General features: G+C 39.7%; 1 protein-coding gene across 1 annotated transcript in view; it reads right to left on the bottom strand.

Moving 5' to 3' along the window:
- Positions 1-23,783, bottom strand: part of LOC140482871 (ALK tyrosine kinase receptor-like) — a 1,059,465-nt gene that overhangs the window by 128,862 nt on the left and 906,820 nt on the right. The window contains exon 14 of the mRNA XM_072580591.1: positions 5,314-5,445. Coding sequence (XP_072436692.1) covers positions 5,314-5,445 — 132 coding nt within the window. The remainder of the gene's footprint in view (positions 1-5,313; positions 5,446-23,783) is intronic.

The raw sequence follows: 23,783 nt of genomic DNA, 5'->3' as shown, positions 1-23,783 counted from the left end.
TCCGGATGAAAGTAACTGTCCTCAAAACTCGTATAATCCTTCAATCAACTTTATCAAAACCATAATTTGAATAATTTATAATTTTGGACAAAATCCTTAGCTCCATTCTAGTAAATCTTCCATGCACTCTCTCTAAGGTTTTGCCTTCTTCCTGAAATGTGGGTCCCACAATGAAAAACAATACTCCAACTGAGTGTTATTTGGTTCATTTTAGGATCTTGGCATATCTTACTTTTATGTTCTGTGTTGTTTATATTCATGGCCAGAGCAGAGGCAAAAATGGGGTCAGGAAATCTGAAATCTTTCAGAATTTGAGAACAAAAAGATCTCCTCTCCCTTCCCAAGTTTGCAACATATTTTCACACAGCCTTTTCATGGTCAGGAAAACATTGAGTTGTGAGTCTGCACAGAAGTCCACTGATATCGGGGAAACCATTGTGAAACCTATAGGAAACTTGAATTTCCACCATCTCCAGCACCGCCAACCCACTTCCACCTCCATACAGTTCTCACACTATGTCAAGGTTTGCAAATCCCAACCCCAGCCCCCTACGTCCCTCTGAATCAATAACATGGAGGAAATGGGCATTGGAAATACTCTCATGTTTCACAGCTGCAAAAGGGCTGACTCACTCTGAAGATGATGGTTGTAGTCGGGTAGGAATGTTCAGACTCCGCGTCCATATGTTCCCGCTCACCTGTTCAGCTGCATTCTTCTTTGATGTTTATTTTTATTGTTTTGTTTCTTCATTTCTCTTCTGTATCGAAGTTCACCTCTTCTTTTCTGCGGCTGTGTGGAGGAAGGTGGTTGTGAGGGCCTGCTGCTGCATTGTGGTGGATCGAGATATCTGCTCTTTGTGGCCATAGTGGTCGTGGCTTTACGTAAGGCTCCATCGTCGGTGGGCCTGGTCCATTCCTCCTGGAGGTAGAGAGGTGGTGTCAGTGGTGGCTACAGCTGTGGTGGCGTGGGAGTTTCGGTTCATTCCTCGTTGCTATGGCGGCAATGTGGCTGTCTTGGGCGATGACTTGATGGGTCCGGTCTGTCCTTCGTCGCTATGGCGATGATGCAGTGGCTTCGATATCGATTTTGGCGGTGGCAGTGTGGTGGGTCCACTCCAGGAATCCTTGCCCTGGCAACCTCAGGGTGGTACTGTCCCATAAACCCAGATTGCCATAAGAGGGAACAAAAAGATGAACTTTGTCCTAACTTTGTCTCAATTATTTCTTCTTACAATTCCTGTAATTAAAATGGTGCTGAATTGTGAAGACCTAGGCACATCTCACGTGTTTTCATCAATACAAGTGACAATGAATTGCCATTCTGTTCTATTCTGTTCACATTTTCCTGGAGTCATGTCTATTAATTAAGCAACTATTCCATAATTCTTAGAAGACTTCATAAGTTTTGTGCTACCTGCAAGGATCTGTGTACAGTTAAGGTCTCTGTTCTTATGCTCCTTTTAAAGTTGTCCCATTCAGCTCACACTCAATGAAGGTTCAAGATGGTGGCGGCAGCAGAGTAGGCAGTGTCCTGGCTCTTGAGCCTGGATCTTGTCCATTTTGTCTGCTTTTTTTTCTTTCCTCCTCTCTTTTCCTCTTTTGTCCTTTTTCTCTTTTTTTCTCTTTTTTTTTAACTTACGGTCTGGAGAGAGCACAGTCATGGAGGCTGCAGTATTGATAGAGTCTGGCAGCGGCTGGGGCCCAGTATAAGCCTGGTTGGTGGTCGGTGGTGAAGTGGCAGTTGGTGGTGTAATGGCTGGTGCACCTGGGCAGAACTTAGCCCACTGTGGGTGAAAGCATGCCTAGCGCAGGAAGAGAGCATGCCCTTATGTGGGAAGGGCAGTGTGGTGCATCTGCAGGCCCCATGGTTCAGAAAAAGACTATAATGTTTAACTTTTAACTTTATTTCTGTATTTTCTACTTTATACTAAGAACTGTAGTGATGAATGTTTTAGCTTATTTCTTTTCTTTTCTATTTTTGTTCCCAAGATTTTGTATCTGGGTCCCTTTGTACCAAAGATGGCCCTATGAATGGTAACATTGTATACCTTTCACTGTACTCCAGTACTTGAGCACATGTGGCAATGAAACCTAAATCTAAATCATTCTCTTATCAAAATATATCACCATTAGTCCTGGCAACTCACATATTTCTTCTTATTTTCCACTCTATGTTTGCCTAAAATCTGTTACCACACCCCTCATGATTTGGCAACATTTCAAACTTCTGTGACATGTACCAATTTTTGAAATTATGCCTTGCTTAAATGAGTATTGATCATTAATGTACATCAATAAAAGGAGTGGCCCTAATCCCACTGCTGAGAAATGTTAGTGTACAGCTCCATTCAGTCTGAACAATAACTGTTCGCCATTTGCTCTGCTTTCAGTCCGTCACCAACATTGTACCCGTCCTTCCACTGGCTCTTTCATTAATTTTAGAGATACTTGGGGTGAGTTTGGGTCTGGATTTTGTGTGTGTAATAGGTAGATTTTCCTGTGTGTCTGACATTTATGTTAATTTGCAAGTATTTCTGCTACTATGGCAATTTATTTTAATAAGCATTTTGTAACTTGGCTCTAGAGTGAATGGATTTGTACATTAAAAGACTTGCATTCACTTTAGATTGTAAGTAGGATAAATAATTGGCGCTCAAAGGATTTGGAATCTTTTTTTTAAGGTTAAGGGAACTATCAATAATGAAAGATTTTTAGTTTCATTTTTTATATTTGGGTCGTGTATTAGTCCTGTGAAGATCTTGGAACAGGATAGTTGTTCAGAGTAGTTCTCTTGAAAAGAATGGGGGGGGGGGTAGGGCCTTGGAGTGAAGAGTTAGTGTTGGTTCAGATCAGACAAAGACCTAGAAATAATTGGTTACGTTCAATGAAGGTCAAGTCATAGAGTCATAGAGATGTACAGCATGGAAACAGACCCTTCGGTCCAACCTGTCCATGCTGACCAGATATTTCAACCCAATCTAGAAGAAGCTGTTGCAGTTCCAGTTTAACAAATAAATTCCAAAGTGACTTAAACCTACCAACATGTTAGATACAGGGATATCATTGCAAATATTTTATGAGTGCCGTTTTTGGGAACTTTAGCTGGAAGGGGGCTTCGGCTGCTGTTTTATTTCTTTTCAGTTTATAAAAGAGTATTTTGGGATTAATAGGATTATACTTCTGTGTGCTTAAAACTTTTGAGTTTGTAAAATAAGTAGATAATTTGGGTTATTCTATTCTGTTGTCTTTTTTTGTCTAAACATCTGTTTTATTGTTAAAACAAAATCTTCAGCATTTTGTGTTTATGTTTCAGCAAGACAGACTTTATTAAAATCAAAGTAAGTAAAATCATGAACCATAACATTGGGTTCCCATCTGGGATCTAACTTGTCCTGGTATAACATTAGTTGGGATCGCTATTATACATTACTAACTTGGATGACAGAAGGGAATGTACTATTGCCAAGTTTGAGGATGATAAAACATAAGTAGGAAGGCAACTGGCAACAAAGAAACTTCGGAGGGATATAGGCAGGTTAAGTGAGTAGTCAAAAACTTCGCAGATGAAATATATTGCAGAAGAATGCAAGATTATGCACCTCAACAGGAAGTGTAGAAGAGGTGAATATTATTTAAGTAGAGAAAGCCTGCCGAAAGCTGCAGCATGGAGAGATTTGGGGTCCTCATGCATAAATCACAAAAAGCATGTTCAGTGTGTAATAAGAAAGACAAATAGGACGGTGTCTTTATTTCAAAGTGAATGGAATATAAACATGAAGGGTTCTCGCTAAATCTGTACAAGTCAGACCAAAGCTAGAATACTACAGACAATTTTGGGCCCTTATCTAAGGAAAAATCGACGAGCTTTGAAGGCAATTCAGAGAAGTTCACTGATTCTGGGTGTGGATGGTTTTTGCTTATAGAAGAGGTTGCTTGTGTATGGAAAGATCTTTCTGAGGAGGTGGTATATGTGGGTAAAATTAGAATGTTTAAAAGTCATCGGGATAAGTACATGAATAGGAAAGGTTTGGAGGGATCTGGGCCAGGAACAGGCAGGTGGGACTAGTTTAATATGGGATTATGTTTGGCATGGACTGTTTGGACAGAAGGGTCTCGTTCCATGCTCTATGACTCTAAGTGGTTCAGTAGGTTGGCCTGGTACTCATTGGAGTTTTAGAAGATTGAGAGGAGACCTTATTGAAACAAAAAATGATTCTTAGCGAGCTTGAGACAATCATTGCTTTTGGGAGAGTGCTGGACCAGATGGCACAATCTCAGAGTAAGGGGTCAGCCATTAAAATCTATTAGAGGTGAGTAGGAGTTCCTTCTCACAGAGGCTGGTGGATCTGTTGTGTTCTTTATAGTAGATGGCTGTGAAAACTGAGTGTTAAAACATCCCAGGTGAGATAGACAGATTTTTCTTTAGTAAGGGGATCAAATGTTTTGAGGAAAAGGCAGGAAATGGAACTGAGGATCATCGGATTAGCCATGAGTTGCTGAGAAGACTCAATTGGCCAATTTGTGCTCCTATGTCTTATGATGTATGGTCTTACCCAGTTCAAGCATGGAAGGATCTTATTATTACTGTCCTTGCGTCATTATATTGTATAACTTGATAATGGTGGTAGAAGGTGTTTCTGGAGTGTAGGGGAAGTAGGAGTGATCACTAACACTAAGCCCATGAAAGTATCAATTGAAGATCTGAAAACTGTAATAGCTTCATTTAAATCAATTGTAATAACACTTCTTATCAGGAAGAACACTTTAGGCTTATCTAACGAGTCTCAGCAGTAAACTCAGCAGTAATGTGCCACAGTTCTAACAATATGGATCTGTGCCAGGCATTCTAATTCTCTAGCATTTGCTCCACTCTTACACGCTAGCTTCTGTTATTCTCCTGTTTCCTGATTAAGATAACTGGAGTTACATAGCTTAGCCCCAATGCTGAGTCAAACATGTTCCCTGTCTGAGACGAATGGAAACATTTGTCATTATTCTCTAATATTTGCAGAACCCAGCATGAAATATAATGCAGCATTAAAAATAATGTATCATTTAAGGCTGTTCAATAATTGGGATTTTGAACTTGGATATGTAGAGGAAGTGCAGTAACATACAAAGACATTACCGATGCTGGAAAACAGGTTTGGGCTGGGTTGCTACTCTCACTGGCACAGACTTAATGGGCTGAATAGTCTCTTTCCAAGCTATACAGACCTGTGATTTTTGATCATTTTGATAAATGTGTAAAGTTAATTGTTAAAATGATGGATGCCTTTTTGAAAAAAGAATCAAGCCATTATAAATACACACCTTGAAGATAAATGTGGCTCCTCCACCTCCTCCTCCACCTCCTGCCCACTCAGTGACATTGCCATTTGCTTTTAACTCCTCCTCAATCACATTATTCTCTCCCAAGCAAACACTCTGGATGGTGGGATTTACCTTCAAAATAAAACAATGAAGTTATACACTGTACCTACTTCATCTAGGTCATGCAAATAAACCTAACAAGAAAACATAGTTTCTCAGAATAGAACAAAATTAAAAAGCCAATTTTATAAACCAGTTTGTTGAACATGGTATGACCAGTAAAGCAAATTAACAGGCATCCACCAACATATATCTTGGCCTCAGTCATAGGCATCTTTATAAAATTGTACTCAGGGGACATACTAGCCTTTGGTTCACTTTAAGATCTGAAACTGGAAGCTCATTGCACCAATATCAGTTCAGTTTCACCTCAATATCTCAAAGTGAATTTTAGCTTGGATTTAGTTACTGTTAAAGATGGATTTATTTTCACATATGAAAGGAGGAGGTTGAGAGGTGACCTTGTTGAGGTTTATAAAATCATGACGGTTATAGATAGGGTTAATCATATGTGTCATTCTAATTCACATGTGAAAATAAATGCACCTTTAACAGTAATTCAGTCCAAGCTAGACACACATGAACCAAGAGATTCAAGAACAGCTTCTTCCCTACTTTTATTAGACTTCTGAACGGACCTTTCAAACTTCAAATGTAATATTGACAGTGCTGTTTGTGCACCTTCTCTGCAGTGTAACATTGTATTCCTCACTGTGTTCTATTACCCTTATGCATTAAGTACGGTATGATCTGCCTGTACTACACGCAAAACAAAACTTTTCACTGTATCTAGGTATATATGACAATAATAAATCAAATCAACTCAAAAAAGTTGGAATATTTTGTGATAAATAAACAGCATAAATTGTTCACATTTCTGCTCAAAAAAGGATGGGAGGGTGAGCAATGTAAATAGCTACCTTAGTGAGGAGGATGCAAAGGATCCAGAACATCAGAGTTCATTACTTTGACATGGATTGTCTATGTTATTGTTTTTTTAAAAAAAATAATTCATATTTAAAATTTTCTGGAAAAATTGAGAAGAATTTGGACTATTTGGGCATGTAATAATGTTTTGCCATGTGATTTCTGAGAAACTGCCATCAACAGTTTAACGTGTTCCGTAAGATTTTTTTTACTGGTATTATGGACTAGGCCAGGCCCCTTTCAGCAGACAACCCAGACTGTAACTTTGCTATTTGTTTAGCTTGGTGTATAGTGGATATTCCCAGTGCAAATTCGCTGGATTGACTGCCAAGTTTTAACAAACAAAATTTATTTCCAAAATATGAAACACAAAGAATAGAAAATAGAATACCTGATAACCTATCCTATCCAAACTCGACTTAATGATGCTGTTCCAAAAACACACACATCCTTTAGCACCAACAGCAAAAGATGGCACAGGTAACTCACAGTTCGAAATCAGAAGGGCAGAAGGAGAGAGAGTAACCGACCTTTATTCACACACACAACTGCTGAACTGAGGCATGTTGGCTCAGTAGTTAGCACTGCTGTCTCACAGTGACAGAGACCCGGGTTCGATTCTAGCCTCCGGTGACTGTCTGTTTGGAGTTTGCACATTCTCCCCATGTCTGTGTGGGTTTCCTCCCACAGTCCAAAGATGTACAGGTTAGGTGAATTGGCCATGCTAAATTGCCCATAGTGTTCTGGGATGTGTAAGTTAGGTGCCTTAGTCAGAGGTAGATATAGGATAATGGGGAATGGGGAATGGGTCTGGGTGGGTCACTTTAAGGAGGGGCTTGCTGCGCTGAAGGACCTGTTTCCACACTGTAGGGATTTTATCAACCAAAAAACCTCAGCTGCCAGGACTGGCCACTCCCCTTTCATTATACAAGTTCCTTCTAAAACATGAAGGCCTTTGGCCTGAGGTATCATCTGTTTCGGGATAAACAAAAAGGGCTTCAATAATCCATTCATCTCTGCACCGACTCAGCTGTTTTGGAGCCTGGACTGTTTTACGACCCTTCTGATAAAATCAAGGACACAGTAACTTTGAGACAAACTAACAGCTATGAGAAAAGCTTTGTGACACTGGAAATCAAGTGACTTGAGAAATGGCTAAGCAAAGCTTTTAAGGAGATAAGAGATGGGATTTATTACTTAATTATTAAAAAACACAGTTTTGAGATGCATAGCTGCCCCTATGCTAATGATTGACTAGGCACCCTTTCTGGACTTAAAGTTTTGTTCTGCAGACCCAGCTATCAGAGGATGACATCCTTGAAGCTGTGAATCCTCTCCTGAAATCCTGTTTCTTGGTAAATGTTCCGTTAGATTTTCAAATCAGCAATATTTCTGTCTATGTGGCAAAGCCCTGTGTCAAATTCTTAGAAAGTTGAACCCAAGTTGGGTAGAATCAAAAATGAACATCTATCATTAATTATCAACAGATTCAGCTTTATCGACAGAAAATTCTGCAAATGTGACAAATCACTGCATTTTATCCTTTGTCCCTGGACCCTTGCCCCAGTGGGATTGTTTCTTGTTTGCCCTTTGCCATTTATGAAAAAAAATCTCTGCAGAAACTTGACTTTCATGTTGTGTGAGTGTGTCTGTATGTGGGATTAAGGAAATATACTTTTAATTTTAGATCATAGCTTGGATGTTGATCAGTGTTTGACACCTGTTTTAAGAGTAAGTCTTGTTCATAATAAATAGATTACTTTGGGTTCATGAAAGAAACCTGTCAGTCATTTCTTTTATATTTTATAGTGGTGCTAAGGAGGAGCAATTGGCCGTTTTGGTAATTGAATCAACATATTTACACTAATGATGCAACGAGTAGTGGGGTTTGATTATCAACACATTCCTACCTTCACCATGCTGAAAATGTGAATTGCGTTGTTAAAATGCAGAAGTAAAGGGCGTTAAATAATTAAATAATTACTTAGAATACTTAGAAAAAGAGATGCTGAACTGTTGGGTTGGTAGGAAGACAGCACATGTTGCATGTTGTCAATAAATCCATTATCAAAAAAAATTAGGAACTGATTTCATGCTTAACTGACCTGGGCCAGTTTATAACTCTATAAATAAAAAAAAACAAAAGTAATGGTGTTATATTGATTGCAAAAAATGGGAATATTTTAAAACAAAATGGATGGAGAAATCAGTGAGAAATGGAAAAAGCAGTGGAGTAGTGTTGTCTATATCAATAGACAATTTGAGTATCATGCAGGCTGTTGTGCATACTGGTAGTGTCCCTATGCCTGTGTCAGGACATCTGGGTTTAAATGAACCAAAATAACACAATTATGATGAATGCAAAGGAAGGAAAAAGCATTGGTCTGCTCAGCTTCTAAGCTCAGCTGCGTGACTAGTAAGATATTTTCTAATCAACCTGTTTAGAGACGCTAGACAATAGACAATAGACAATAGGTGCAGGAGTAGGCCATTCTGCCCTTCGAGCCTGCACCACCAATTCAATATGATCATGGCTAATCATCCTTAATTAGTATCCTGTTCCTGCCTTATCTCCATAACCCTTGATTCCACTATCCTTGAGAGCTCTATCCAACTCTTTCTTAAATGAATCGAGAGACTGGGCCTCCACTGCCCCCTGGGGCAGAGCATTCCACACAGCCACCACTCTCTGGGTGAAGATGCTTCCCCTCATCTCTGTCCTAAATGGTCTACTCCGTATTTTTAAGCTGTGTCCTCTGGTTCAGCACTCACCCATCAGCGGAAACATGTTTCCTGCCTCCAGAGTGTCCAATCCTTTAATAGTCTTATATGTCTCAATCAGATCCCCTCTCAGTCTTCTAAACTCAAGGGTATACAAGCCCAGTCGCTCCAGTCTTTCAGCGTAAGGTAGTCCCGCCATTCCAGGAATTGACCTTGTGAACCTACACTGTACTGCCTCAATAGCCAGAATGTCTTTCCTCAAATTTGGAGACCAGAACTGCGCACACAGTACTCCAGGTGTGGTCTCACCAGGGCCCTGTACAGCTGCAGAAGAACCTCTTTGCTTCTATACTCAATCCCTCTTGTTATGGAGGTCAGCACGCTATTAGCCTTCTTCACTACCTGCTGTACCTGCATGCTTACCTTCATTGACTGGTGTACAAGAACACCCAGATCCCTTTGTACTGCCCCTTTACCTAAATTGATTCCACTTAGGTAGTAATCTGCCTTCCTGTTCTTGCCACCAAAGTGGATAACCATAAATTTATCCACATCTACTAGTATACTCAAAAACCTGCATTTTCTATTTTGTTTTATTTAACATGTTTTTCTCATCAACCTGTTCAGAGATGTTATAACATACCTTTGGAGTAGGTGGGACTTCAACCCAGGCTTCCTGACACAGAGGTAGGGACACTGCCAGTATATACAACAGCCTGTATGATGTTTTCTAATGGAAGCTGACAGTGGGGAAAAAAAAACCTGTTGCTTTTCTCTAGAGAAATAAGATTTACCCTCAACCAATATTGTTCACCATGGGAAATGTAGACACCGTGCCAGGCTGAAATTGAAAGTGAGCATCAAGCTTGTGAAGAATAAAGGTGAGTACATAGATGAGCAAGTATAGATTGATTGATGTGGATTGGGTTTTAAAAGATTGTATGATCATAGGAAGGAGGAAATGTGAGGGAGGTATTTAAGGAGCCCCATGATTTAGAAGTGTTAACAAGGATATTAATGTTAGGAAGAGGAAGCTCATACAAGATTTCAAAATAACTGACTATCCATTGTATAGTAACTGCTCTTGCCCATACTTCTAGGAGCAGCACTGCTGTTGGAATCATTGGTCTACTACATTGTTCAGTAATTGCACATACCTTGGCAAAATGAAAGAATTATATTATGAGAAAGAAAGACTTAAGCAGAGGTCTTAACTTAACAAAGAAAGAACATAAATACAAACGTATTAATCCCAGAAGTGTAAAATGAAAAGGAGCTGACATCACTGACTTGCTGAAGTACCAGGGGACACATATTAACACAAATCTAAAATAGAGTGCAAAACTGAATATGGGGGTCATCAAAATGCAGCAATATCTCTGTTCCAAAAGTCAGCCTAGGGAGTTTGATGCAGACAGGGGAATCATTGAAATGTTTTATTCATTGGCATTTAAAAACTGTCATTACCTAAAGCATCAGTGAGCTGCAGGGGGGTCAGATCAACAAAGATAAAAACAGATAAATTAAGAGTGCTGAGCTCAGCAGATCCTCCTGGTGATATTCCATGGTGTTTCATATCAGAAAATACTGGGATAAAGAAACATAGGTTGAAATGAGCAATGGGATTTCTTCAATCTTTAGTTTCAGAGTTCTTATTACTCAGATAAATTTCCTTTCACAGCACCTTCCAAATCTGTGATGCCTTCAGCATGATGGACAAAGACAGGCATATACAGTAAGCCACTCCCAGTTCTCCTCCAAGTCATACAATTTCCTGACTTGAAACTATATCACTGCTGCTTTATGGTCACTGGGTTAAAATCCTTTCTAATAGCATTGGGAGTGCCCCTACCGCAGCCAAGAACTGCAATGGTTTAAGAATGGCTCCCCATCACATTCTCAAGAGCAGTAAATACTTGCCTAGCCAACAATGCCAACAGCCTGAAATGAATAAAACAAAATCCAGGTATTTGAGTTAACAGAAAACAACTTTTTTACTCATGACCCATTTGATAAAGCAGCTCTGAACACTGCACTTTAGATTTATGGAATTTGCAAGCAGTACAGCAAAATAATTTACTTCTGACTTGAATTAAATCACCTTAGTAACTACATGTGTCAGGCCCTCTCTCTGACTGAATTAGGAGGAGAAAGCAGATTTATTTCCTTGCTTTTAAAGTACAATGTTTGTATTTTAAAAGCAAGGTGACATTACCAACTATATATTTATATACTAGACTGTACATAGCTCAGTATTAGAAACAAGCTGGCCAGGTTCCTTAAATAACAAGTATTATAAACAAACATTAGTCAAGCAAAGATGGAAAGATCATCAAAGTTTATAAACTATAGAAATATATGTATAGCATCATTTTGGAAAGACACACACACTCATATGCAAACATTGACACACATGCATTCACACAGACATATAAACACACACACACACTTGAGAGACATGATGGCAAATTCTGAATCCTGCCTTTATGAAGCCTCCTACAAATGTTGATGAACATGATTTCAGAGAAAAGAGTGAGAAAGCAAAGGCTGGTTCTCCAGGCTAGTTATCTCTCTAACTGTTTGAGCTCAATAGTTTTGCTATATTCACAAACTGAATCATCTGATCTCTTTTTGAAAATATTGTACATTGAGTGGCTCTGGTTTAAAGGGGTCATTTTTGTTTGCAAATGTAACATTTTCCATACTGCAGATAGTCTCTTTCACTTTACAAAGTGTTCAGTCCAAAAAAAGCCCCAAAGGTATAGATCTATATCCTATGGATGATAAATTAGTACTTCAGATAAACACATAATTGTAGGAATGGCCTAAAATAATTGAAGACAAAACACAGAATGTTTACGACTCAATGACAGTATGCACAGAGGCAGGTAGGTAGCACTATGGACCACCACACCATCACCATCATACTCTGAACTACTTCCTACAGGGGGATTGGGTACCAAGCTATCTGGTAAGAGAGAACCCCCTCCATGATGGTCACCTAGCAGCTATGACAATTCTTTCAAAATAAAATTATAAATGTTGCTGAGTGATTGACATATCCCCTCTCCCTTACCTGCAACAACAGGCTGTAGCTCCTTTCAAACTTGAATACCTTCTGTTCACCCTCTAACATTGAGAGCCTGTCTGTTGTGCATAACTGGAAGATAAGAATGCTCTGTGGCCAATAACTGGCCGGTTCAAGAAGATCACTACCTGGTGATGGTTCTTTACTGCACAGTCGAAAAGTGTGGCAGCAGGTCAGGCAGCATCCGAGGAGCAGGACAGCCGACGTTTCAGGCATAAACCCTTCATCAGGAATGTGCATCTTTAGTGCACAGCCAGAACCACTATTTAAACCTGACATCAGAGTAACAACCTGAAACCATAATCCAAAGTATTGATCCAAGATGTGCTTGAGAACAGGAGATGGAGATAGGCCAGGGTTGAATCCTACATTTTTCAATATTGTACAAGTGCAAAATTGTCGAAGACAAGAGACATAGAGAGGAGCAAATCTATTCAGGATAACTGCGAAAGGCAATTTCATTTTAAATAATTCTTGGGTTCTGAGTACCAATCCCTAAATTGACAGATTTGAAAGAAACACAGTATTTTATTAGGAAAAGCTGAAATGTAGATATGTACTTATAACTCTTGTGTGAAAAATACATCAATTTCAAATCCATTCAATTGATTATAATTTGACCACCCTCAGCTTTTCTTATAAATGATCTGCTTATACATAAGCAGTTGAGAGATCCTCTGAATACTGCTTTTCAGATCAAAATACACACTGTAAATCGTTATGGATGACAATGCATTCACTGAGGTTCTTTAAGTAATTTCCTTCCTGTAGTCTACAGTTTGTATACTTTAGTAATGAATGATGAAAATGATTGTCATTAACACTGATTGAAATGTTCAGATTGAACAATGAGCTTCTTAACACTTAAAAGGAATAAACTGGTTACCAATGTGTTGACTGGAAACTGACCCATAAAGTATTGAGAAATGCCACTTTGATGGCACTGTTGCACTCTTCATTATCATACAGATTCTGACCAGAAGGCAAGAGACCCAATGAATTAGAAGTAACCTATATGCTGATTAATCTCTCTACCACACTTCACTTTCCTGAGATGTGAGTGAATTTACTGTTTTCCCACACTGATGCCGTTGAGGCAAGGAGCTTGTTGCTGAAGCGAAGAGTCCTGGTGACAGTACACCCAGAGACTGGACTCTTGGCAGTCTTGGTGCTTGGAGGAGGGATTTCTGGTGTATTTTGTCCTGGTCTTTTTTTAATGACAGAAGGATTGAGACAGAGGAAAAAAGCGGACTGCTCAATGCCAAGAAAGTAGACAGCTTGTGAGGCCTTGAGTTTTTTTTTTAAGTTGGAACAATAGAAGCAGCCTGAATGGGTGTGGTCAAGCTCCTACAGACCCAGGGTTTTTAGTTTTAGCTTTCTGCAGTTGCTGGGGTCTTGAAGCTGGATATGGAACTCTTATTCCTCTCTTTTAAAAGCTGGGGTTCTCTGCTTGCTGCTAGAATTGCATGTGAGACCATTTATTTTACAAATTTGCCTTTGCCACAGAAGTGTTAATGGGATGTTATGATATTGGAACAGTTAATTAGTAGTAGATAACAAATATATAATTTTATTAAGCATTTTGATAGAATTATAGTTAAGCTGGTTGTTCTCTTTTCATAGTAATAGAGATGTACAACATGGAAACAGACCTTTTTAGTCCAACTCATCCATGTTGACCAGATATCCTAACCTAATCTCGTCACATTTGCCAGCACTGGGTCCATATCCCTCTAAACCATTCCTATTCATATACACATTCAGATGCCTTTTAAATGTTGCAATTTTACTAGCCTCTACCGCTTCCTCTGGTAGCTCATTACATACACCCTCTGTATGCAAGAGTTGCCTATTGGGTCCCTTTCATATCTTTCCCTTCTCACCCTAAACTTATGCCCTTTAGTTCTGGACCGCAGCGAAAATACTTTGTCTGTTTATCCTATCCACGCCTTTTACGATTTTATATTCCTCTATGAGGTTACCCCTCAGCCTCCAACGCTCCAGGGAAAACAGCCCCAACTTAGTCAACCTGTCCCTTTTGCTCAAATTCTCCAACTCTGGCAATATCCTTGTAAATCTTTTCTGAACCCTTACAGCTTCACAACATCCTTCCGATAGGAAGGAGACCAGAATTGCATGCAATATTCCAAAGGTGGCCATATTACCTCCCAACTCCTCTACTCAATATCCTGACCAATAAAGGAAAGCATACCAAAATGTCATCTTCACTATCCTATCTACCTGCAACCCTGCTTTCAAGAAGCTATGAACCTGCACTCCAAGGTCTCTTTGTTCAGCAACACTCCTTAATACCTTACCATTAAGTGTATAAGTCCTGCTAAGATTTGCTTTCCCAAAATGCAGCACCTCACATTTATCTAAATTAAACGCCATCAGTCACTCCTCAGCCCATTGGCCCATCTGGTCCAGATCCTGTTGTAATCTGAGGTAACCCTATTCGCTGCCCACTACACCTCCAATTTTGGTGTCATCTGCAAACTTACTAACTATACCTGTTATGCTCACATCCAAATCATTGATGTAAATTATGAAAAGTAGTGGACCCAGCACCGATCCTTGTGGCACTTCACTCATCACAGGGCTCCAGTCTGAAAACAACCCTCCACCACCACCCTCTGTCTTCTACCTTTGAACCAGTTCTGTATCCAAATGGCTAGTTCTCCCTGTATTCCATGAGATCTAACCTTGCTAATCATTCTCTCATGGGGAACCTTGTCAAACACCTTACTGAAGTCCACATAGATCACGTCCACTGCTCTGCCCTCATCAATCCTCTTTGTTACTTTTTCAAAAAACTCAATCAAGGTTTGTGCATGGGAAATATTATTTTTATTTTGTCTGTATTTTAACTGTCAAGTAAAAATGAAGTGTATTTTGCTTAACGTCAAGTAGTTTGACCAACCGGATTGCATCTGAAATGCAATGTCTTACACTTACCTTTAAAATAAGGCAAGGTAATAACTTAAACAGTTAGGGTTTAGGCTATTTCCTTAACATATCTTGAGGGGACTTTGTCCGGTCTATAACAAATGGGACTCTTGTTGGGATCAAAATCTCTAATTCCAGGATGGGTTTAGGGTTATTGGACTCAAAGGCACTGAGTGGTGAGTGTGTCTTCTTTTTATTTTGGGTGGTGCTTTCAAATGGTTTAAACAGGGTGTGCCTTGTACAGTAATGGGTCTTTCAGCCAATGGTGGTAGGTATAGGACAGATGTTAGGGGTAGATTCTTTACTCAGCGAGTTGTGAGTTCATGGAATGCCCTGCCAGTAGCAGTGGTGGACTGTCTCTCTTTATGGGCATTTAAACGGGCATTGGATAGGCATATGGAGGATAGTGGGCTAGTGTAGGTTAGGTGGGCTTGGATCGGCGCAACATCGAGGGCCAAAGGGCCTGTACTGCGCTGTATTTTTCTATGTTATATGTAAAAGTTTACTGGGTGTGGAAGAAGTCACTTTGGGAGTTTTACAGGAGGTGAGCAAGACAAAGCTTTTGGAATTGGCAGACAAGCTGGAGCTGGGCTTGCCTTAGACTGTGCAAAAAGAGGAGGCAGTAGCAGCAACAGCTTGACAGGTGACGGGAGCACTGAAACAAATTACGGAGAAATTGGTGAGTCAGAATTCAAAGACCAAACATTTGTACTCTGTGTCAAATTTTAGGGAAAGATTAAATACAGAAGGTGAGTTGGTTAGACAGCATTTGAAAGTAGCACAGCATGTGATGAAACCGGAAGCAGACAAGAAATCAAAAACTTGTAGTTTTGCTAATGGAGATAAAATGTTAGTGTTACCCCTAATGGTAGGTGAACCTTTAAAGGCAAAATTTATTGGGCTTTCTTGAAAGAAAATTGAGTGTGGTGAATTATTTGATAAGAATGGCAGACAGAAAAAAAGTTCACAGACCATGTCACGTAATATGCTCAAAAGGGAAGGAAAGCAAAAGGAGAATGTATTGTTGGTTAAACACAGAGTGAAGGAGCAAGTTCAGATGATTCTGAATTGGACATTCCTCAAACTAAATTGGATAATAAGAACTTCAAACATTGGGATAAATTATGGCATTATCTTCCAGAGGAAAATCAAAATGACCTGATAAAGTTCATGGGTTTGAATCATAAATCCCTATAGTGCGGAAGCAGGACATTCAGCCCATTGAGCCTTCACTGACCTATTATTTTGCTAAGCATTTTGATAGAATTACAATCAAACCATTTTTATTTTAACTGTAATGTGTTTTGCTTACCATCAAGTAGATTAGATTACTTACAGAGTGGAAACAGGCCCTTCGGTCCAACAATTCCACACTGACCCTCGGAAGAGCAACCCACCCAGACCCATTCCCCTACATCTAACACTACGGGCAATTTAGCATGGCCAATTCACCTAACCTGCATATTTTTGGACTGTGGGAGGAAACCATAGCACCTGGAGGAAACCCACGCAGACATAGGGAGAATGTGCAAACTCCATACAGACAGTTGCCTGAGGCCGGAATTGAACCCGGGTCTCTGGCACTGTGAGGCAGCAGTCCTAACCACTGTGCCACCGTGCAGCCCAATAGGCTGATGCTCTACCAACTGAGCTATCTATGCAGTTTGACTAGTAGTCTGACTAATCCATCTGGAATGCAATGCCTTACATTTACCATTAAAATAAGAAAGAATAAGGGGCTAGGTGATCTTCTTAAAATATTTTGAGGGTGTTTGATCTGGTCCTTCACACTGGTAGTGGTAGACCCAGAGCCTGGACTCTGGGCACTGACGGTGCCAAGATGAGGACTCCTGGTGATGTTAGGCCCGGAGCCTGGACTCTTGGTGATGGCAGTACCTGGAGCAGGGACTCATGACCATGATAGGTCCAAAGTCTGGTCTCTTGGTGATGGCAGCGCCTTGCAGAGATAGGCCTGGAACCTGAAGTCTTGGCACTGTCAGTGAAGTGGCAGCGGCAGCGGAGCTGGGGACTTCTGGGGCATTGGCATCTCTTTTCTGTTTCCAGAGTGGGACTCCTTGAGGACAGGAATACCTTGCAGAGACCTTGCAGAAGCCTGGAAGTTGAGCTTGACACCCCAATATATAGTAATTTCTTTTTATTCTTATTGTAATGAAACAAGGTACCGGGTTGTGGCAATAAAACATTTTCACTGTATCTTTCAGATATATGTGACAATAAATCATCATTCATTCATTCAAGTACAATGCCTATTTTCCTACATTTATTTTATATATGTATTTCAAGTATTAGAAAAGCTGAGAATTTCCACACATCGACAATGTCCTGAAAAAGACAGGTTCAGTTCCTTCTTTCTTTGTTTTTGAATGTTCTTTTGTTCATTATCTATCATTCTTCAAAAATCAGAAACTTGTTGCAAATGTTTTGATGTGAAGAAACCAGAACATGTCCAGCGATCACTTAAAATCTGATAAGGAAGGTCATTTCTTCTGCTATCAGCTTTTATCAGAACCAATGAGAAAAATATCAAATGCAAGATGGTAAACTATCTCTCTGATGCAGAGGAGTTGACCACTTGTGCATTTTATGGCAGCCTCCGTTTTCTTCTTGCCAACTGTCAGGATTTTGTTTTTGTCCTTTAAATGTTTGTAGCATAATTTTTGTGACAAAGCTATGCAATAATTGTCAAATTAAAACTACCTCAAAACAAGGATTTCATTTCTAATTTTGCTACTTTTTCACTTGTGTGAACAGCATTTTCTTTACAAATGCTTTTAAAATGCTCCGGCCTCAACCATCCAGCATGCTTCCATTTTCTTTTTCTTTGTAACCATATATGTTTGGGGAGGAGATCATATAGTGCTATTGCAATTGGATTAGCAATCCAGAACACCAGGTTAAGGGCCTGGGGACATGGGTCTGTATCCATTCATGCCAGAAGCTGAAAAATGAATCAATAAAAATCTGGAGTTGAAAACTAGCATTATGACAACTTTGTAACCACTGCCAATTATTGTGCAAGCCCATTTGGTTCACTAATGCCCTTTAGGGAAGATGTTGCATCTTGTATACCATTTCTAACCATTGGCTGTGACACCTCTCTCTTGTGTCTACCACCAGCATGTTTGCCACCTCCACAGGGAAATGGCCAGAAGGCCCAGAAGCCACTTCCTTCCTTGATCTCTGAGGGCAACAGTACCAACGTGACAATGATTTTATTCACCATGGAGTTTATTACAGATGTGAGGGTTATGGGTTAATAGATTTTTCATGACTCTTGTGCAGTTTCTAATGAAATCTTCTATGCAGCATTATATAACTGACCACTGGACTTAATAGAGGATCATAGCTTCATCTTACAACCCACAAATGTCCTTAATGGACAAGGTGCCATAATTGAATCAACAATGATCTTGTTGAAAGGTGGAGTAGGCTTTAGGGACTAGAACATCCCAATTCTGGTCCTATTTTATGTACTCCTAAGTTCTCACATATGCCATGCTGCTTTAGTGCTCTTGGGATAGCCACTCCTGTTCATTATGTAACACAGTTATTACCAAACAATGCAAATTAATTTTAGAGTTTGTACTGTAAGGCCAGCTCATCCTCTTAGTTATGAGGTCACTCAGCTTTTAGATGCAGGTACAGATTTACTTTCTTACATTTACAGTCAACAATCTATGTTCAACTCCTCTTGTGAAATAAGATTCGTGGTCACATGTGAAATTGCCACAATGATGTGGTCTCCAAGTGGCTTCATTATTATTAACATGGTCTGTAATAATGCTGAGCTCAAATAAATCAGCTACTCAGTCATACTCAACCTTGAAGTTGTGCTGACGAAGATGATCTGACTTTCTACAGAAGCGTAAAGCTCAATGATTAGATCCTGACATGACTAATATTTCATTCAGTGCTTAGTGATCAGTGCAGAGAGAGAACTTCCTGTTACATGTGCCAGTAGTCACTGGTATAGATTTAAGCTAGCACTTCCTGTTCCCCAGCAGAGAATTGTATTCAATTCAAATTAACAGGCATGATGCATATCCAATTGGTAAAAAGCACTGGTAATAATAAGGTTGGATACAGATCCTATCATATATCCATCCATTTCCGAATGAGTTGAAGTTGGCTGAGGTGTTGTTTTCTTATTTAATATAGAGTCTAAGAGTCACATAACCATACAGCATGGAAACAGACCCTTCAGTCCAACTAGTCTGTGACCATGTTCCCAAACTAAACTAGTCCCACTTGCCTGCTATATCCTTCCAACCTTGCCTATTCATGTACTTTTCTAAATGTCATTTAACTTTTTTTTAACTGTACTGACATCCACCACTTCCTCTGCAGTTCATTCCACACATGAACCACACTCTGTGTAAAAAAACTTAACCCTTTATAAAACATTTTCCTCTCTTCTTAAAAATATGGCCCCTAGTTTCCCCCCAACCTGGGGAAAAGATCCTTGCTCTTCACCTTATCTATGCCCCTCATGTTTTTATAAACCCCAGAAGGTCACCCTTCAATCTTTCCAGCCTCCTTTTATAACTCAAACCTTCCATTCCTGGCAACATCCTAGTAAATCTTTTCTGACTCTCTCCAATTTAATAATGTCCTTCCTATAACAGAGCGATCAGAACTGTATGCAGTACTCCAAAAGAGGCCTTACCAACATCCTGTAGAACTTCAATATGATGTCCCAACTCCTATACTCAAAGGTCTATGCTCAATGAAGCAAAAGAGAAAGAAAGAAAGTGGCCCAAAGCAAGTGCTGGTGCCCCCACAATATTTCAGGGTTTAAAGAGGGCACTGCCAAGGTTACAATCACAACTAACCGATAGTATCTTCAAAATGTTATGAATCCAGATGTTTCTCTATTGCTACAGATAGGACAACTTCTGTCCTGCAATATAAATAGGTTATATTTCATGGGAAGAGGAGTTCCAAACTACTAAGGAATTGTTTCTCTTTGAAACAGTTCTGGAAAATAGATGGGGCGTAAAATGATCATTCATGATCCAAGTACTTTTCCATTGACAAGCAAGGGCTCCGTCAGAAATGGGCATGTGTTAATATTGTTGTCGAATCATAAATCTGGGGATGGAAGGTAGGAATAGGTGCAGACTAATCTGTCCACCAAACTTGATCCACCTTTCAATTAGATCATGGCTTATCTGTACAACATCTCCACATCCATGAATGCATATCAGTTACACATGCCTAACAAAAATTCTTTACACTCAGTTTTGAAAATGTCAATATCCTAACTCCTACAACCTGTTCAGGAATGACAGAGTGTCAAATTCCCACTACGCATTGTGTGAGAACTGCTATCTACCCTGTCTACCTGAGACGTAAATTTCAAAGAATTATGTACTTGAAGTCTTAGGTCTCACTGTTCTACAACTAGGCCCTTCCATTCATTGTACAACTCCTGCCCTTGCTTGTTTTACCAAAATGTTTTACCTCGCATTTATCTAAAATAAACTCCATCTGCCACTCCAAAGCCCATGACCCAAATGATCAAGATCTCTTTGTAAGCTTAGGTACCTTTCATCACGGTCCACTATATCACCAATTTTGTTGTCATTCACAAACTTACTAATCATGCCTTCTATATTCTCATCCAAATCATTTACATCAATGACAAACAAAAGTGGACCCAATACTGATTGTTCGTTCCCATTGTGCATCTTTGAGTACTAGCTTTCAAAGAAATTCTGAAATCTCTGTAAGATTAGGAACAAAGGTATGGTAAAAGTTGGCAGTTCCAAGGAACAATGCACACTCTTGTAAGTTAGATGAGATCAGAAGAGCATGAATGGCTTTGACATTGTGAGTAGACTTTACTCCAGGTGCTATCATTGTACCTTAGAAAGTGAACCACATGTGCCACAAATATGCAATTGTACTTGCTGAGTATCAAAAATTGTGTTGTTCAATTCAAGTGAACATCACTAACAACAACTGATCACGTTCAACATTGTCCTTTCCATGAATAGTGACATTGCCGAGTAAATTGATCACATCATCAATGTCTGACAAGGCTGAAGAAATGATCTTTTGGAATGCATTAGGTGCTGACCTTAATCTATTAAGCATTCTGAAACACACCTTCAGAGTAACCAAAGTTGCCACAGATTGACTATTGCTCTGCTAGTGGCAGTTCTGTCACATGCATGTTTCATGAAGACTGGAGGATCATGAAATTCCCATAGCTATTAGATTACAGAAAGTGGATACTTGTCTGTATCAAGAGTGCGGTGCTGGAAAAGTGCAGCAGATCAGGTAGTATCCGAGGAGCAGGAGAATTGACGTTTCAGGCATAAGCCCTTCATTCCTGATGAAGAGCTTATGCCCAAAATGTCAATTCTCCTGTTCGTTGGACACTGCCTGATCTGCTGTGCTTTTCCAGCAACACACTCTCGACATTGATCTCCAGCATCTGCAGTCCTTACTTTCTCCTACTTGTCTGGTATGATTGTTTTGTTTACCATTTTAAGGTCAATGCATAGTCACCATTTTTATGCTTTGTAATGAATAGATTCAATATTCATGGGAGGGTGTTAATTTGCTTCAAGTTGTTTCAGCTCCTTGACACTTTGGCATGGATTGCAAATGACAACCATTTCAAATATTTGAAAATTGGCAGAACTGACATATCTACATGAGAAGGATGACAATTTGCTTTTGTGTCCCTAAATCTTGCAAATAAGTAAGGATATTGTTGACACTGTCATTATCATTGTCCATACAAATATAGGCTCTGGAGTCTTCAAGTTTGAAGGCAAGCTTAACAAACAGGGTCAATCTCTCCTTTGGCTTTGTGGAATGTAAACTTTTGTGGGTTGACATGTTTGTAGCTCACTGGAACTGAAATAATCGAATCAATGTAGTGTGAAAAGTGTCTATCACTTAGGTGAGAAAATGCTGCAAAGATAATAATGATAGAATTTGTCACACAATATAGATATTTATTGTCTGATATCAATGAGGATTGACACTGAGATGCACATGACTGAGCAATCCTTAAAATGACTTGGTACTTTATCATCAGTGAGGCTTTGCACATGCTGCATTTCATTGTTGGGAACAGGCTCTTCCATGTGTTGAACTGAGGAAGGCTTCTTCTCTGATAACCGCACATGCACTTTACAAAGCAATTCATCATTAATCATGAATTATACATTTTTTTTCCTCAAGCTGGAAATGTTGTCAGGAATTGATGGGTGCCTCCACAGTTTGGGCATATTTTTAGCATTCCGTGATGGGGAAAGTGTGATCAGGAAAACTGTGTCTGTGATGAGGGTGCATTTCTGTGGAGCCTCTTCAAATCAAACATGATGGATTTGATTTGAACAGCCAAAGTCATGGCTCTTTCCAAGGTTAAATCATCATCCTCCAAATGTGGGCACTCACTAATTCCTGGAATTGTACTTTCCCCAATCATTTTTCACAAATTAGTCTGCCAAATCACTGCATGGAAGTCAATTGCTGCAACACCAACATGTACTGTTTTATGAGCTCACATTTTCCTTGGCATCTCAGATGGAACATATAAACATTGAGTACTACATATCCCAATGTATTTTTCAAGCGTGCTTAGCATTGTGCCTTCACTGAGCAGTTCAAATTGCCCCATGGCAATGGATGAGGACTGCTTTCTTGCAGGTCACTGCAATACCAAAGTGAAAAAATAGATGTTGAATCCCAAAACCAATTGATCCCACGGCAAAGGTGCTCTTCTGGTTAAGAAAGAAAAAAAGTGTTGGAGCTGATAAATAAGTGATGGTCAACCTGCTTCATCAGTTTTGTGCCGTGGAAAAGGCACACAAAGGGTTTGATGTGTGAACACAACTTTATGCAGAAAGCTTTTAAATGTCTCAGCCACAAACTTACAGCTTGCTTTCACTTTCTCTTTCCTTGCAATAAATAACACCAACATCTTTGACTAATAGCACAGAGAACACACAGACAGCACAATCAAACATTGAACAGAGCAGGGAAAAGGCACCAAATAGTGATTGTGCCTGAACTGGCTATTAGTAGTCAGAGTATTTGCTAACCAGCCAATCACAGTACTGTTACAGTGCAGTTGGAGGCTATTTGATCCATCATGCCTGTACCAGCTCTTCAAACAAGCATCATTACCTGGTGCCAATCTTCTGCTTTTTCTCCATTCTGTTATTATTTTTTATTTTTTAGGGAGTTGGTTAGCTGGACAGCTGGCTTGCAATGCAGAATGATGCCAATTCCCACACCGTCTTAGATTAACATGAAGGACTCACTTTCTCAACCTCTCCCCTCACCTGAGGCATGGCAAACCTCAGGTTAAACCACCACCAATTGTCTCTCTGTAACGATAGAGCAGCCCTACAGTCTGGTAAGCCTATGACCAATTAGCCTTTACATGAGTTTTATCCAAGTGATCATCCAATGCCCACTTGAATGCATCAACTGAACCTACCTTCACCACACTTCCAGAGGGCGCATTTTATACCCTAAATGACTTGATGAGTGAAAATTCTTTTTCTCACATCTGATTTTGGTAATAATTTTGAATCTATACCCTCTTGTTCTTGTTACTTTTAAGAATGGGAGCAGCTTCTCCCTACCTACATCATCCAGCCCAGTCATAATTTTGAAAATCTCTATCAGGTCCCCTCTCAGCCTTCTCCTCTCCAAGGAGAACAGTCCCAATTTCTTC

This window comes from Chiloscyllium punctatum, chromosome 11 (assembly GCF_047496795.1).
Source record: "Chiloscyllium punctatum isolate Juve2018m chromosome 11, sChiPun1.3, whole genome shotgun sequence".
NCBI classification, from domain to species: Eukaryota; Metazoa; Chordata; class Chondrichthyes; order Orectolobiformes; family Hemiscylliidae; genus Chiloscyllium; species Chiloscyllium punctatum.
The sequence above is the reverse complement of the archived record's forward strand: the minus strand, read 5'-3'. Positions and strand labels throughout refer to the sequence as shown.